Consider the following 14,864-nt stretch of genomic DNA (forward strand, 5'->3'; position numbering starts at 1 on the left):
CCTCGCTCTTTTTCCACCTTAGCAGGTATCCACAGACACCCTGAGCAGTTCTGGAAAGGCAGCAGTTGCAGAGCTCTCGGCTGAATTCAGAAAAATAAGGACATGAAATTGTGGCAACCTTAGTACTGTAGTGTGGGTTTTTTTGTGTGGTTATGTGGTGACTTTCAGATTTGTACTCCTCACCTTATATACTCCTTTACTTTGGGCTCATCTTTCCTTTTAATATATATGGCCCAAGTAATATCAAGAATGATTCAAGGGCTTACCACTTTAGCTTGTAAGTATGTAAAACCCCAGGAAAAAAACCAAAAAGGCTTGCAAATATGTGTTTTAAGGGGGAGTGTTTCAGTATCCCATTTTTTTGATGCCTGACCTTTTTCCCAGTCCAGACACTTATCTCAATAATGCAATTGAGCAGAGTTGTCAGAAAATGGAATTTGTAGGACAGATTTCTGTCCTGCCGTTCCAATGACCTTTGGAAGAGTGACGAGAGAGCTTCTGCATGCAACAGCAGGAGCATGTGGGACGGGACTGGTGGCACCTGGATGCACCTGGATGATCTTTTAGGAGTCCCCAGCCCCCCTGCACATCTGTGTGAGTGTCCGTGAGGGGATGATGCTTCCTGCTGTCCTTCTGGAGGGAAGGCTGTAAAGCTGCAGGCTTCCCGGGGTGCTCGGTGCCTGTGGAATGGTTCAGGAATGTTTTGCTGGTGGTGGCAGCTGCAGCAGCTTATTCCCTTCCTGCTCTCTTCCCATGGAAGGAACAGGGGCAGAGCTTTGCTCCCTGCCTTGTGTCCTGCACTGCACAGCCCTCATGCTACTGTCTTTCCCACAGCAGTTACTCACTTCAGCAGAGCCATCTTCTGTCCTGCACAGAGAACCACTTCTGTTATTGCTGACTGGTAGGCAAGTATCCAGAAAACTTCTTCCCAGCTACCTTGTCTTGTTCTTGTAGTTGTAATGGGATACAGCAGGAGGGTACCGGTGGCTCTCTGCCCCTCCCAGCTGATGCTCAGTATGACTGTATAGCCTGGGCTGGGGTGATTATGAGCTCGTGATTTACAGAAATCCAGACCTTTTGCAGTGGATAGTCAAACTGAGTTAACTGTGAGGTGGTTAGCTTTGGTGGGACTGGAGCAAGGTTCACACCATGACCAAGGATCATCCTGGTTACAAGCTTCAGCCTGTTACTTGTCTTTTTTACTGTGAGCTGAGTCTAATCAGGATGCAGCACGGCATTGTTTATCTTGGCAATTAGCTCTCTGTACTTCCCACGTGTTTATGAGTTTTCTCAATTCTAAGGAAACTTGCATGAATCATGTGTTTTCTTTAGTTTCATCGTGAGTAGTGTTGAAACCTACCTTTCCCACAGAAGAGGAACTGTGTAGCAGCCCTCAATTGAAGCAGACCATCCATTAAGGCTGATTTGTGTTTTGATTTTAAATTTAATGTGACCTGGTCAGATTGTCTTTTATCAGGAATATTTTTTTTTTTTTTCAAAATCCCGAACAAGTAGCGCAAACCAAGCAACCAAACATCCTCCAAACGAAAGTAAAACCAGGAGAGGGATTTAGTTGTTGCATAATATACAACATAATTTGCTAGCATTTAGGTTACAGCAACTTCTTGTTCTTGTTCAGTACACTTGAGTTAGTCCGTTGCTCATGGATTCAAATGGTTATTCTTTCCATGCAATTGTTTCCAAAGTCGTTACACTCATCCCAGTCCCAAGTAATTTTAGTCTAACTCTTAATACATAACAAGTTTTGAGAACTCCCATGTGTCAGGGGCTTGACTTTATGTCTAATGCCCAGATCATTAATTAAAATTATTTTAAGAATAAAAAAGAAAACTGGGAATATGATGCTCTGTAGTGCTAGACCACTGCAAATAGGCTGTCAAAACACACCAGTGGGGCTTTTTACTGCATTTACTCCCAGGCCTTGGGAAGTGGCCTCTCATAGGTTGTATGTGGTTTGCCAGGTGTGGTTTTTCCGAGGTATGCTTTTTCCAGAGTTCACCAGGATAGATCTTTCTCTCTGCCTCCTTCTTTATTATTTGGGAATAGGAATTAACTTTTTAAAAGTTTCTTATTCCTGTGTACCTCACCATGGATTGCAATAGCTAATTCTGGTGCTGATTTAGCTGAATTGCATTGGTGTTGTTTGAACCATTAGTGTTTAGGAGTGGCAGAAATTCTGATCATGATCAGATATTCATAATCTTTGGCTTATTTCTTGAGGGAGCAGAAGTAGCTGCAGCAAGGAGGTGCCCATGTATGTAGGTCAGAGAGCTTCCTCCTTGGATCTCAGCATGCGGTAGGGATTGCACACATAAGTACCTGGAGGTTCCAAAAACCTGATCACTCCCTTTTCAAATTAGTCTGCTGATTTATGGTGGTCTAGGGGGTGTGGGACAACATGAAACCAGTCATACCAAAGAGGAACATTGTGACCCTACGTGCCTGTGCAAACTCTTGCCTGCTTTAGGTGGTTTTGTGGTAGCAAGCAATGCTAGGCATTCCAGCTCTAGGTACTGCTAGAATGTAGTACCAGTCACACACCTTCTTTTGAAGGTGAGGTACCTGTCTTTAGTAGACAAAAAACTTTTTCCCCTTGGACATATTCCCCCTGCAGCATATTTCATTTTCACCTCCTGGCCAAGGGGAGTGGAAATTATTTATATCTGTCTAAGCTTGTAGCCAGCATTGCTGTGTAACTTGCTCTTTGCCACAGCTCCCTTCGGTTTGTAGTGCAGCTAACTGGCACTGAGGATGAGTGGGAAATTTCTGAGCAATATTTACTGGAGGTACAGCTCAGAAAAACACTTTTGTGGTTCATGATCTGACTTTTGGAGATTCATCCATTGCAACACTAGTCTCTGCTGGAACTGGTTGAAGAGGGAACCTAATATTCCTACTGAGACAGTTTCAGACCCAGTTGTGACTAATGTAAAAGATACTTCCCACCTGCACTCAATGTGTTTCTGTGTATTTTGTGCCCCCTGAAGATGTACTGGCAGTTCATAAAAGCTTCTGATGCTTGAGGGGGTGGGAGTGGTGGGGTGGTGGAAATCATCTGCATTTGAGATGCCTTGGAAATCTGAAAAGCATCACATCATAAATAAGTAAACAGAACAAAGAAAAAAGAAAGAGGCAAATGCTGGTAGTGGTAATTGATCCAGGTAATGAGAAGTCAAATGATTTTGCCTGTTCTTATCTGATCATACGGTGAAAGTTCTCTTCCCCATCTTGCTTGCCCTCTCCAGAGATGTTGCTGAGCCAAGCTAGAAGAAAGCAGTTTGGTAATTTTGGTTTTTTCTGTTGTTTGGTTGATGGGTTTTAATTTGGTTTGGCTTGTTTTCTTTGGTGTGGGTGTTTTTTTGCAGGGGGGCAGAGAGGCTTTTTGTTTGTTTTTTAAGTATTCAGTGCTCCTGTGCTTATGAACTCTGTACCCACTTGCTGAGGGTAGAGTAGCTGGCTTAATGAAGATGGTAGATGCTGTTAGTGATGCTTAGGACCTGTCCAAAAGCACAGAATTCAGAAGAGATGCACAGTGTGCAGTGGGGAGGTGGAGCTGTGTTGCCCTCTGCCGCCCAGGGCCTCTCCTGCCACAGCAAAGTCTGTAAGTGGAACACATCCTCTGCCTGACATCTCAGGGAGCTTTTTGTCTGTTCCTAAATTTTGTCATCAGGAGGCTGTTACCAGAGTAGCTGCTCCATAGTGATTTCTGGCATGGGGAGAATCACAGGATGTACTTCTAGCTCAAAAATGAGAAATTTGAGTCAGCAACACGTGCACTTGTACTGGGTGTTCTGTATTATATGGATGGAGGTGAAGCTTTGCATAACAAAAGGAGTTCTCAAAGTATTCTGTTTATTTGGATTTTTAATAACAAGAATCTGTAGCCTCCAAGAACTCTACGTCATCGCTGAATGTAGAAGTAACTTCAGATGCCCTGCCCCAAATAAATTTTAACCTTACATTACTTTGCAGCATTCACACTTTGCTTAGCCTTTATTTCTCACATAGCAGTCAATCCACAGCCAAAGGAATCTGGAGCGTAAATATACAATTCCTTACTTGTTTCTGATCCTGGGAAGTGTTGTATTAAAATGCAAGGTAAGGACCTTTCATGACAAAATGGAAAAAATATAAATATTTACAGAACTTAGCAGGAGTACAATAAGAAGTGACTGCAACTTAGATTTTTTAAGGAAGCTGTGCCTTAGGGAGGGTTATTTGGGAGTTTATCATTTTTTTTCTTGTTTCTTTTTTGGGTTTCTCATCTTTTTTTCACTTCATCTCACTTCTCACTCTGACCTCTTAGCTGAGGGGAGCAAAGATGGATATGCAGCTGTGAAGGCAGCAGAGCTGCTGGAGCAGAGACGGTAGTCTGGGCATAAGGTGAAGTGATGCTGGTTTGTGGAGTTGTGTTGTGAAAATAATCTCTCCAAACAGACAAAGTTCTTGTGTCTGGTGCAGCGATCACCAATAGGTCGTGGGTCGCTCCATTGTCAGAGTATTGAACAGATTTTTCTGGCAGGCAGGAGAGAGCAAGATTTCTGTGGGTTGCAGCATTTGCAATCGATCTGGGAGTAGAAATGTCTGAATTGCATTAGTCTCCTTGAAGAGAAGTTTTTCTGTATGTTAGCACAGCAAAGAAGGCAAGCAAAATGTTCAGTTAATCACATCAGTACATACAACAGTACCTGAAGTGATGGCTGAATTTCTCCCACCTCACAGAAGAATGCTAAGTCTTATCTTGAAGCTGGCTTTGAACTGTGAACCTTTAAAGAGAATCTTTGTGTTTGCTGAATATAAGAATTCTCAGTAGGAGAAGTACCAGCCCAGAGTGTTAGCAGTACCATGAGCTTTGTGATAATTCTATTCACTGATCTGAGTGATTGTTCCTAGGAGGCTAGCATGTCTAATTTTTTTTTCTGTATTTTCCACAGTCTTATAAAGGACATGGATAATGTCTCTCCTGAGAAAAATGATGTAAAAAGCTGCCCCCGGGACTCTGGATATGACAGCCTATCCAACAAACTAAGCATATTGGACAAGCTCCTCCATACTCACCCTGTGTGGCTGCAGCTTGGTCTGAGTGATACTGAAGCCATGGAAATTTTGCAGAGACAGCCTCCTGGGGTAAGAAGAATCTCAGTTTCTGTGAGGACATGCTTTTCCCAAATGTTGTGCTGCCATTTTACACCCAATGGTGTTGGAACCAATACAGTAATGACCAAGTAAAATTATGGTATGTTTTAGAGCAGACATCATGAGGTTGTTCTGGTTCCTTTTTGTATGTGATCTGTATTTATTCTGGCATCTGTGATGAAGCTAAAATCATGTCCTTCTGCCTTCTCCACAACAGATATTTCTGGTTAGGAAATCCGCAAGGCTGCAGAAGAAAGTCATCTCTCTGCGCCTCTCTGGTGACTGTGGGGCCTGCCTGAAAGAATTTGCCATAAAAGAAAGTACATACAGTAAGTTGTGAGTTACATACTACTTCTCAGCTGTTCGTGAGATACCTTTTCCCTGTGGGATGCAGGAGCATTCACACTGCTGAAACACACAGCAGAGGGTACCCAAAGTCGTGCAAGTAATGTCATGGGCTGCCTGTACTGCTCTCTGAGGTGGGCTCTGGGAGTGGGTCAGGCATATTCTGCCATGAGGAGAGGAGACATATAGAAACACTTAAGGTTGCTGCAAGTGGAATATTTCCATTGTGTACCTTACTGAATCCAGGATTAATTTCTTTTTATGGGTAGTTATCCTCTTAGAAACTTACATGTCTTTTGTAGAAACAGTCTTTAATCCTGTCTGCTTTCAATGAAATGTCTTTGCATTTCCTTGTGCTCATCCTTGTTCTTGGAAGCAACTCTGTCATGAGCTCTCTCTGTCTGCAGTTTAGGTGTGGGATGGGTTGTTTGGTTTGGTTTTGTTGGTGGTGGTTTTTGTTGTTGGTTTGTTTGGGTTTTTGTTTTGTTTTGTTTTTTTGTGTAATAACTAAATGGATTTTAGCCCTTTAGAACTGTTTCTGTTGCAAGATCAATTTTTTTTCTCTTTTTAATTCAAACTATATTTGTTCTTTCTTTTTTTAGTAGAAATGTTAGCGCTCCAAATTGTTTTGAACCAATTATGCCCTCATATCTTTAGAAGGGAGGGTGTGAAAAATAAGTTTAAGATTTAGGAATGAAAAAAGGAAGCTGCAGCTGGTGAGTGTATGTGGTGCTGAAACTGCAAGTGGAGCAAATATTTAATTTTTTTCATTTTATTATTTAATTTTAATTTTAAAATGGGAGAAAATTAGCAACAATTTCAGTTAAACATCCCTGAAACAGAGTCTATAGTTAATTTCTATTTCTGTTTGTAAACTGATATTGAGTTTTTTCCTTTTTTTATCTCTCCCTCCCCTGCACCCAGGAACAAAAAGTTAATTCTCTGTGTCTGGTTTTAGTTCCATTTACAAGCAAGGCAAGGCAAAGAGAAGAGAAAATTGTCATTAATAGTTGATCTAAGTGTGGTCTAAGGCTGTGTTTATAGGCTTGTTATACTAATAAATTCCCATCTAGAAAATAATTATATACTGTCTTTTATGAACAACGTTCTTCCACAAGGGGGAAGTATTTACTGGTGGTTTTAGCCATGTGTCGTAGCTGAGGTTTTAGACCAGAGGCAAAAGATCTGGATCATTTCACTCTAGGAGCTGCTTCTGCTTATCCTGTGTAGTCATTGGGTGAGATTTGCTACTGCCATCAGAGAGAGCCTGAGTAATAATCGTCATTACGACTGAGAGCAGGCATTTGTATCAGTAAGAAACAGTGATGTCATGTGGGGAAAAATGAAAGGCAGTGCCCGTGTCTTCCTTCCTCTCCCTTTGTGCAAGTCAATGGCATGCAACAGAACTGTCTGAGTTTTTCAGTGGTTTTCAGGTTAAAATGTTTTCTTGGAGTGAATGAAAATTTATCTCCCTTTTGGCTCTACACGCCTAGGGTGAGGACGAGTAGAATAGAATTCAAGAAGAGGAAATGAGAGATTTAAAATTAGGCATATTAGTACACTGGACAAACGAAGCCTCAGTTATTGATTTGTTGTCTATTAGCAAAACATTGTGCAGGCCTCATCACACTTCACCTGTTTTACAAGGAATTAGACCATATGCTTGGAGCACAACAGCAAACCAGCCACCAAGATTGTCAGTAGATCCTTGAAAATGCCTTCAGCAGGGATATGTACTCCTCTACAGAGTTATTTTCTCTCAACCAAATAGTAGCTAGCTTGATGGTGAAAACTTATTAACTTCATGCTAAAACCTAAGATGTGTTTTATCAAACTGTTTTAAGAAACAGTGGATTTATATGTGATTCTTTCTTGTAACTTTCTTGTAACTTTCTTTGCAGCGTTTTCCTTGGAGGGGTCTGGGATAAGTTTTGCTGATTTGTTCAGACTCATTGCTTTCTACTGTATTAGCAGGTAAGATGATGCTGAGCCCCAAGTCATATCTGCTAGACTGTCTCCAGAAAATGAGTGTTGAGGACGTGGCTCAGCATGATATTTATGTTGCCAATCTGCAAATATTCCTGGGTAGCCTTAGAAGGTAATGGTAGAAATCCAGGGGAGTCTTGGAAGTGAGTGTCTCTGTCTTACTTCATTCTGATTATTGAGAGGTTGCTATGATTTTACCCACCCAACTGTGAAGTGGTGCCAAACTGAACTTTACTTTAGCTAATATCCTGTGATGCTTTCCTAAGTGCTCGGTAGCCCATTTAAAAGCAATCATAAGCTAGCTTGCAAAGTCCATTTCTTGGAATTGCTGGTGAAAAGAATTTTTGGAGCATAATGGAAAAATGTCAGATACATAGAATATGACAGAGAGCAGCCACTGCCAGTGCTGAGAAAAACCCCAACTTTTAAAACTATGAATGTTGCTGGAAAACATAATGGTTTTTCTCTTTCAAAACAGGGATGTCCTTCCATTCACACTGAAGTTGCCTCATGCAATTGCTGCAGCAAAGACAGAAGCTGAACTTGAAGAGATTGCTCAGCTTGGACTGAGTAAGTAGTTCTCAACATAGATGTCCTTCCCTGTAGCACTCCTGTAACGTTGGAAAAATAGGCTATATCAGTAAATAGTTTGTCTTGGTTAGTGATGATACAAATTTAGTTTAGCAAAGCAGTTTCTCTTATTTGGGAAGGCCAGACCTTCTTCTGGACAAGGGTTGGTGCTCTTCCTTTCTTCTGTGCTTTCTGTGATATTTTTGTTAGTGCTCCCTCTTTCTTCTTTCTTCTCTCCCCTCTCTGGGCAGCCCTTGGGCAAAGCAAAACTCAGTGTCCCCACACAGAGGTTGATGTGGCTTCTGCTCCAAGACCTAACACTGTCTGCATGCTCACATAGCGGGCACCGGCTTTATAATTTATTGTGAGGAGAGTGCAGGAACTGAGGACCCCTGTTAATAAAACTTCTGTTCAGATTGACATGCAAACTTAAAATAGTGAATTTTGAGATCAGTGCCTCAATGAAGTGGCATATTTAGAAAATGAGCAGTGTGTATATAGGATATGTAGAATGTATCCATGGGCAGGGGTTAGGCAAAATTTTTAAAATACCAAAACACAATGCAAGGACATGTCCTTGCATCGCTTGGCTGCTGCAGCCGAGTACAGGCTCATTGTAAAGCATACCTTGAGCTCAGAGGAGATGGTTGCAAAGACTGGTGGGATTTGAAACTTGGGCAACACCCATATGAATCATTGAGCAACTAACTCCACATTGAGCAAAGTGCTGAGTGGCCTCATTTCCTTCTCCAGGAAGGGAAGGTTGACTGTCAGCAGTCTTTGTTGCAGTAGATTTTTTAATCATCTTTGGTTTTGAAAAGGATCCTCTCTAAATCAGTGTTAGCATGAGGATCTCTTGAACTGTCTGGTGGGACTTTGCAGTAAAGCCATAGCCGGGATGTGTCACAGTGCTTTGCATTTTTGTTTGCTGCAGGAGCCATGTAATTAAAGAAAGGGTTTGTTTTAGAGAGGAGAGAAATTTCTTCTGCACTGCTTGTCTGCAAGTTTAGGTAATCAGGTGAAACTATGGATCATCATGGGAATAGATTCAAATGTACTATTGAGGTCAATGTTTAGATGGCAAAAAGAAAGTAAAAGGTCTGACTGGCATAGAGTGTAATGAGGACAGTCTGCCAGTGACATATGGAAGCCTTAAAGTAACATGAGGTGAGTCTCTCCAGAGAGGATGATAATGGTAATATTGATCAATTTCTCCAGGCTAACTACGCTTTGTCACCAGTACCCAGAGCACTGTGGCCTACTTGCTGCAGAATTAGTCTTGCTCTTGACCAGTCTCTGCATTGTGTATGTTTTTTTCTTTAGCTACTATGTTTGAAAGCTGATGAGGAGATGGATGGATCAGTGTCTGTGTGGTTGCTGTATTTGGGATCAATTACCTGATATACACCAGATTAAAATCACAGTGTCCATGAGCTAAAAGGAGGCAACAAAGTTGAGATTTTGATGGAGTTTTAGGTGTCTGTGTGCAGAGGAGCACACCAGAAAGTCAGCCTTTCAATGCTGTGCACTCAAGAGAGGCCTAAAAACTCCCAACAGCCCTTTCTGTTAAATGTGAGTTATTTTTGAGGAGCATGGAGGCACAAAACTCCATGGTGTGTGAACACAGGGCTGTATCTCCTGTCAGAGCTCTCTTGTGCAGTAGTCTCAGAGGCAGAGCTGCACAACACAAGTCAACAGCATGTAGCCCAGCAAACCACATCAGGAGGAGCTTTCAGTATAGACTTCAAGGCTGTTGCCAACCTGCAAGGTTTCGTGTGCTGAACATATGATTCTCTCTGTCTCCCTTGCAGCAGCACCTGCAGCAGTGCTTACATCACATGTGTTTGCAGAAGCCACGTGCCAGGCACAGGCCCTGGGAGATCTGCAGGCAGGATGTGAAGTCATGAAGCTGGGAACACCAGCAACATGGCATGACTATGTAAAGAGACATGCCTATGCCTATAGACATTCTCTGGCCATGGCCTGTCACCATGGGCTGTTTCCTGTCTTCTGCCCCACAGGCAGGACACAGTTGTTGGCCATGGACCTGTTGTGGATGCTTGGCATTTGTGCACTTGGGCCCAGGTGTCATTGCTCAGTGGCCTCCAGTGAGCCGTCTTGACACACTATGGGAAAAGGACCAAGATTGGCAAATTTTAGCTAAATCTCGCTCCTCTGCAATTCTTCCCTTATTTCAGCATGATTGCTGCCTTCCAAGGGCATCTGGTTTCAATCTTTATACCTTCAGAAACCGATGCTCTTCAGCAGTGACTCGGCTGCACAAACATGCTGATGCTTTGCTGGGATAAGTGCAGAGGCTGCAGCTGCAACTTGCTGGTGTAGCATCAGTTTTCCATGATGCTGATGTGGACTTCACCCTGGGTCTGTTTATGTGTCGCTGCATGTCTGCATTCTCAGGCAAGCTGTCCCCACGGCAAAGGCAGAGCAGCAGGCCAGTGCCCTTAATAGACACTTGAATGCTCGGTCTGCATAGCTAAAGGTGATGTGTGCACCCACCACGGCAAAGTGTGAGCTGCCTTCTCATGTATAGTGTAACGTGTTTGCTGTGAAAAGAAACCAAACCAAGATACTTGTAGAGGTGCCATAAGTGGCCTTTAGGTGGTGTGAATAAATGTAACTGTTGTCTTCAATGAAGTGAGCTTACTAATACCAGCTGAGAATCTTGCTTTTTTCCTCCTGAGTGAGATGCTGGTGAGCAGTTTGTGTTTCAAAGTCTCAATTTTAATTCAGCCTCACTTTCAGTCTCAAGCCGTATAAAGTATTCTGTTACAGTCTCCATTCATTTCTTTGATTCTCAGTTTAATTTTAAGTTTAGTGGGGTGATTGGAAGATATGAATTGGCCATAGTATTTATAAATGAGTAACAGCAGCCCCAGGAATGTAGCATGCAGTTATGTTTGGTGTGGTGCTTTAAGAGGTTCACGTGGATTTTTTCCCCCTTTGAGTTAATAAAATCTTGCCTAAATTTCTTGATACTTTATTTAAACTGATGTTGAGCTGAATGTTCTGAAAGCCATCTGCATGCTGTTTTGCATTCTTACATTAATGCAATGATGATTTTCAGACTTTTGGAGCTCCCTGGCTAACAGCAAACCCCCGGATCCTTCACCTCCCTGTAGGCCTGTGCCTTTGGACAGTGCTCAGAAAAACTCACGCCAGCTCTGCCTTATAAATGGAGTGCATTCTATACGAACCAGAACGCCTTCAGAGCTGGAGTGCAGCCAGACCAACGGAGCGCTGTGTTTCATTAATCCCCTCTTCTTGAAAGTGCACAGCCAGGATGTCAGTGGAAGTCTGAAAAGGCAGAGCCCGAGAACTCCAGACGTGAATGGCACAGCGAGGCCTCGCTCCCCCCCGCCCCGGCCGCCACCTCCTGCTATTAATAGCAGCCTCACGAGCCCACAGATTTCCAGGACTATAAAGCAGGCGAGCATGCCAGAAACAGTCAACCATAAGAAGGAGAGAGGCTTGGATTTGCTGCAGAACAAGCCCACCCCAATACCGCCTCCTCGGCTGAAGAAGCAGGCTGTGTGCTCCGAGGCAGACGGTGCCTCCAGGAGTGCGGTGCCGCTCCGGCCTGGCTCCGTGCGTGTGCCCGAGGCAGCTGCCATTCCAGGTGAAACCCTGCCTGAGCCGGCTCCAGCAGCTCCCAGAAAGACGCCGGCTGCCATCTCTGAGTCACACATCCCGTGGAATGGAGGCCGGCAGAGACTGAGCGACATGAGCATTTCCACCTCCTCGTCTGACTCGCTGGACTTCGATCGGAGCATGCCACTCTTCGGCTATGAGGGGGACACCAACAGCAGCCTGGAGGACTTTGAGGGGGAAAGTGACCAGGAGAGCATGGCACCCCCTTTGAAGCCCAAGAAGAAAAGAAGCAGTTCGTTTGTTCTCCCCAAGATTGTGAAATCTCAGCTACGGAAAGTCAGCGGAGTTTTCAGTTCCTTCATGACCCCCGAGAAGAGGATGATTAAGAAAATTGCAGAGATGTCCCGGGACAAACGCACCTATTTTGGGTGCTTAGTACAGGACTATGTCAGCTTTCTCCAAGAAAACAAGGAGTGCCATGTTTCGAGTACTGATATGCTGCAAACAATTCGTCAGTTCATGACCCAAGTCAAGAACTATTTGTCCCAAAGTTCCGAACTTGATCCCCCAATTGAATCACTGATTCCAGAAGACCAAATAGGTAAGAAACACTGTCCTGTGTTTTGGGGGGAAGGTGAAAATGTGTAATCTGTGTTCATAGTGATAGTCTTTGTCAAGTTCAAAAAGGTGGGGCTAGCTTGGCTAGTAGAGCTTGAGCCACTGAGTATTTGAGTCTTAAAAACAACCTCCCCCTTCCCTTCCCACCCCAAATCACCCTGTCAGCTTGGAATGATTACACTACTTGAAGTTGTTCATAAGAAGTATGAACCTTAAAATAGGTGCAATGTGGACTTTTTACCTGTAATTATTACTTTTTTACCTGCTGTACTGTTAACAATAGAGAATCCTTTATTTGCTGGGACACATGTATTTTTCTCTGAATTGGGTGGACATATCTCAATGTTTGGTCCAAACCTAACTGTATGGATTGTAGCTGTAGAACTAGAATTTATTCAAAACCAGTGACATTTAAGAGCGGAGAGACATTTTATGGCAACTTTGTTTTGAAATTAATCTGATTCCTACAGACATTCTTAGTCACTTCTAGCAAAGCTGTACTATCCCTGCATTGGAAACGAAATAAAAATATATGTGTTTTAGAAATCAAACGTGTGCAAGAGAAGGGACTGCTGATCTCTGGTTTTCTGTACTTCTCTGTTAGATGTGTTTGTAAGTGGTTATAGATGAGCTGTATGTTAGAACATATCTTTTAACAGGAGAGAGAGATTTGTGTATCCAAAAAAGTGAAATCACTGTTGCTACATAAATCTTGATGCCTCTCTTGCAGAGTCTGAGCAGTATTTGTGAAAGAGCCTGTAAGCCACATTTAAGAGGTAAACACGCCTCAGGGCAGAATATTTTCCTTGTGAGCTCACTTCAGTTCTAATTTGCTTGTTTTTCTCCATACCCCAGTGTCTCAACAGTTGGCTCAGTGCAAAACTGGCAGATACTTCTTTCTCTGAGACTAGAGGGTAATTTTGTATTGACATTCTCTCTGTCCTTGACCAAGAGGAGGTATTCTCACGTAACCTCCTTACACAAAGTCAAGCAAAAGTCACGAGGACTGCTAAAGCAAATACAAAAATGTGAAAGGTGTCCCCAGTATTGAGACTCAGAGACATGTAATATTCTCACTAGAATAATGAAGTCTGTTAGGTGGGCGTTACATGGAAGAAAAGGCACCAAATCAAGCAGGGGATGTGGCACATTTTTGCCTGCTTTTCTGTAGAGTGCTGGATATTTGACAAAGCAATACAGATCGAGTTTGGTTGTAATATTCTGAAAGCCTAGTTTGTTATGTACTTTTTGTTTCACAAGGGTGTGGTTTAATCGGTCTGTGGGTCTCCCAGGACTGTTCCAAGACTGGAAAAAATGTTGTCTGCTATTAAATGTTTCAGACTTTGGAGTAGCACAAGGTATGAAAAATATAACAACTAAAACTGCCCTGGTTTTCTTCAGCGGCAGAAAGTCTGGTTTTGATCATGTGACTAAACACAATTAATTTATAAAGTGCGCTGGTTTAAACAAAGAAAGAACTCGCTTTTGAATCATCTGCTGCCTTTGGCTTGAGCCAGCAAACAACTGCAGTGGATCAGGAACATCAGATGTTGCTGATCTAAGCAGATAACAATGTGACAGCAAAATTTAGTCATCCCTGTGGACAGCTTTTTATGAAGCGGAGCCCTGCCTGTTGTCCACAGTTTTCCTTGACTATTTCAATACGGAATTGCAGCCCAGATTTTAACCTTTTGAGTAGTGATTTATCCTCTCTCGTCAGTTCACACTTCCGTGGCGCAGATTTTTCCTCCAACGTGTCAGCCTGGTGCTGGATGTGTGCTTCTGGGACAATACTCCTCCTTTCTGAGTCATTCAGGCTTTGCTTTAACCCTCTTTTGTTCCCTGAACTTCATTAGGTGCTGGAACAGCACCCCCAGGCTTAGTGAAGCCCTCGGTGTTTGGAACGTCTTCCCATGTCTCCGTAATGATATTTTTCATCACGTAGCTTTTCTTCTAGTACTGTGTCATGAACTCCCACAAGCAGAGGACTTCTGCAGCAGATCTTTTAAGCTTCCCAGATAAGGGTCCCATCAAATAGTTAAATTTCTGCAAAACCATTGGGAAAATAGGCTTCAGGGTTTCTAATCAGTCCTGACAGATGCCTCCTAACCGTAGCACTTTAGGTTGTTAAGCCTCCCTGAAGCAATGAGACTTCCAGTGTTGGGACAGAATCAAGAGTAAGGCACATGGCTCTTTATTGTTTAAGGATGAATGCAATTTATTTTTTTAAAAGACATCCACACCTCAATTTGTATCCACAGAATAAAGACCTGGACTGGTCCAAGGAGACCCTGATAGTCCAGAGCTGCTTGATCAGCAAATGTTTGGGAGTTTATGTTTGGGAGTTTTTGTTTGTCTTTTCGTCTTTTCTTGGCTTTGAACAAAACAGAGTCAAGTTGAATGTTGTCACTTTGCCGAGTGGGATCTGACGTCTGAACAACTTCAGTCTTAGTGCCTGAATCCGGCCCTGGGCCAAGAAATAACTGGTTTAAACCATGTGTAAGTAAGGGGCTAACTGATCATGTGGGAACGTGCCAAAACAATACCATACTTGTTTTGGTATTTCTAATATGATAGGG

The 14,864-nt window shown here is 42.9% G+C and overlaps 1 protein-coding gene across 25 annotated transcripts in view; it reads left to right on the top strand.

Moving 5' to 3' along the window:
* The window catches only part of RIN2 (Ras and Rab interactor 2), a 63,848-nt gene that overhangs the window by 35,027 nt on the left and 13,957 nt on the right, over positions 1-14,864 (top strand). For all 25 annotated transcript variants that reach the window (XM_086879409.1, XM_086879402.1, XM_086879404.1 and 22 more), the window contains 5 exons: positions 4,956-5,148; positions 5,375-5,486; positions 7,404-7,476; positions 7,967-8,058; positions 11,144-12,268. In XM_086879409.1, the coding sequence (XP_086735535.1) occupies positions 4,956-5,148; positions 5,375-5,486; positions 7,404-7,476; positions 7,967-8,058; positions 11,144-12,268 (1,595 nt within the window). The remainder of the gene's footprint in view (positions 1-4,955; positions 5,149-5,374; positions 5,487-7,403; positions 7,477-7,966; positions 8,059-11,143; positions 12,269-14,864) is intronic.

This window comes from Cyanistes caeruleus, chromosome 2 (genome assembly GCF_971803275.1).
Source record: "Cyanistes caeruleus chromosome 2, bCyaCae1.hap1.1, whole genome shotgun sequence".
NCBI classification, from domain to species: Eukaryota; Metazoa; Chordata; class Aves; order Passeriformes; family Paridae; genus Cyanistes; species Cyanistes caeruleus.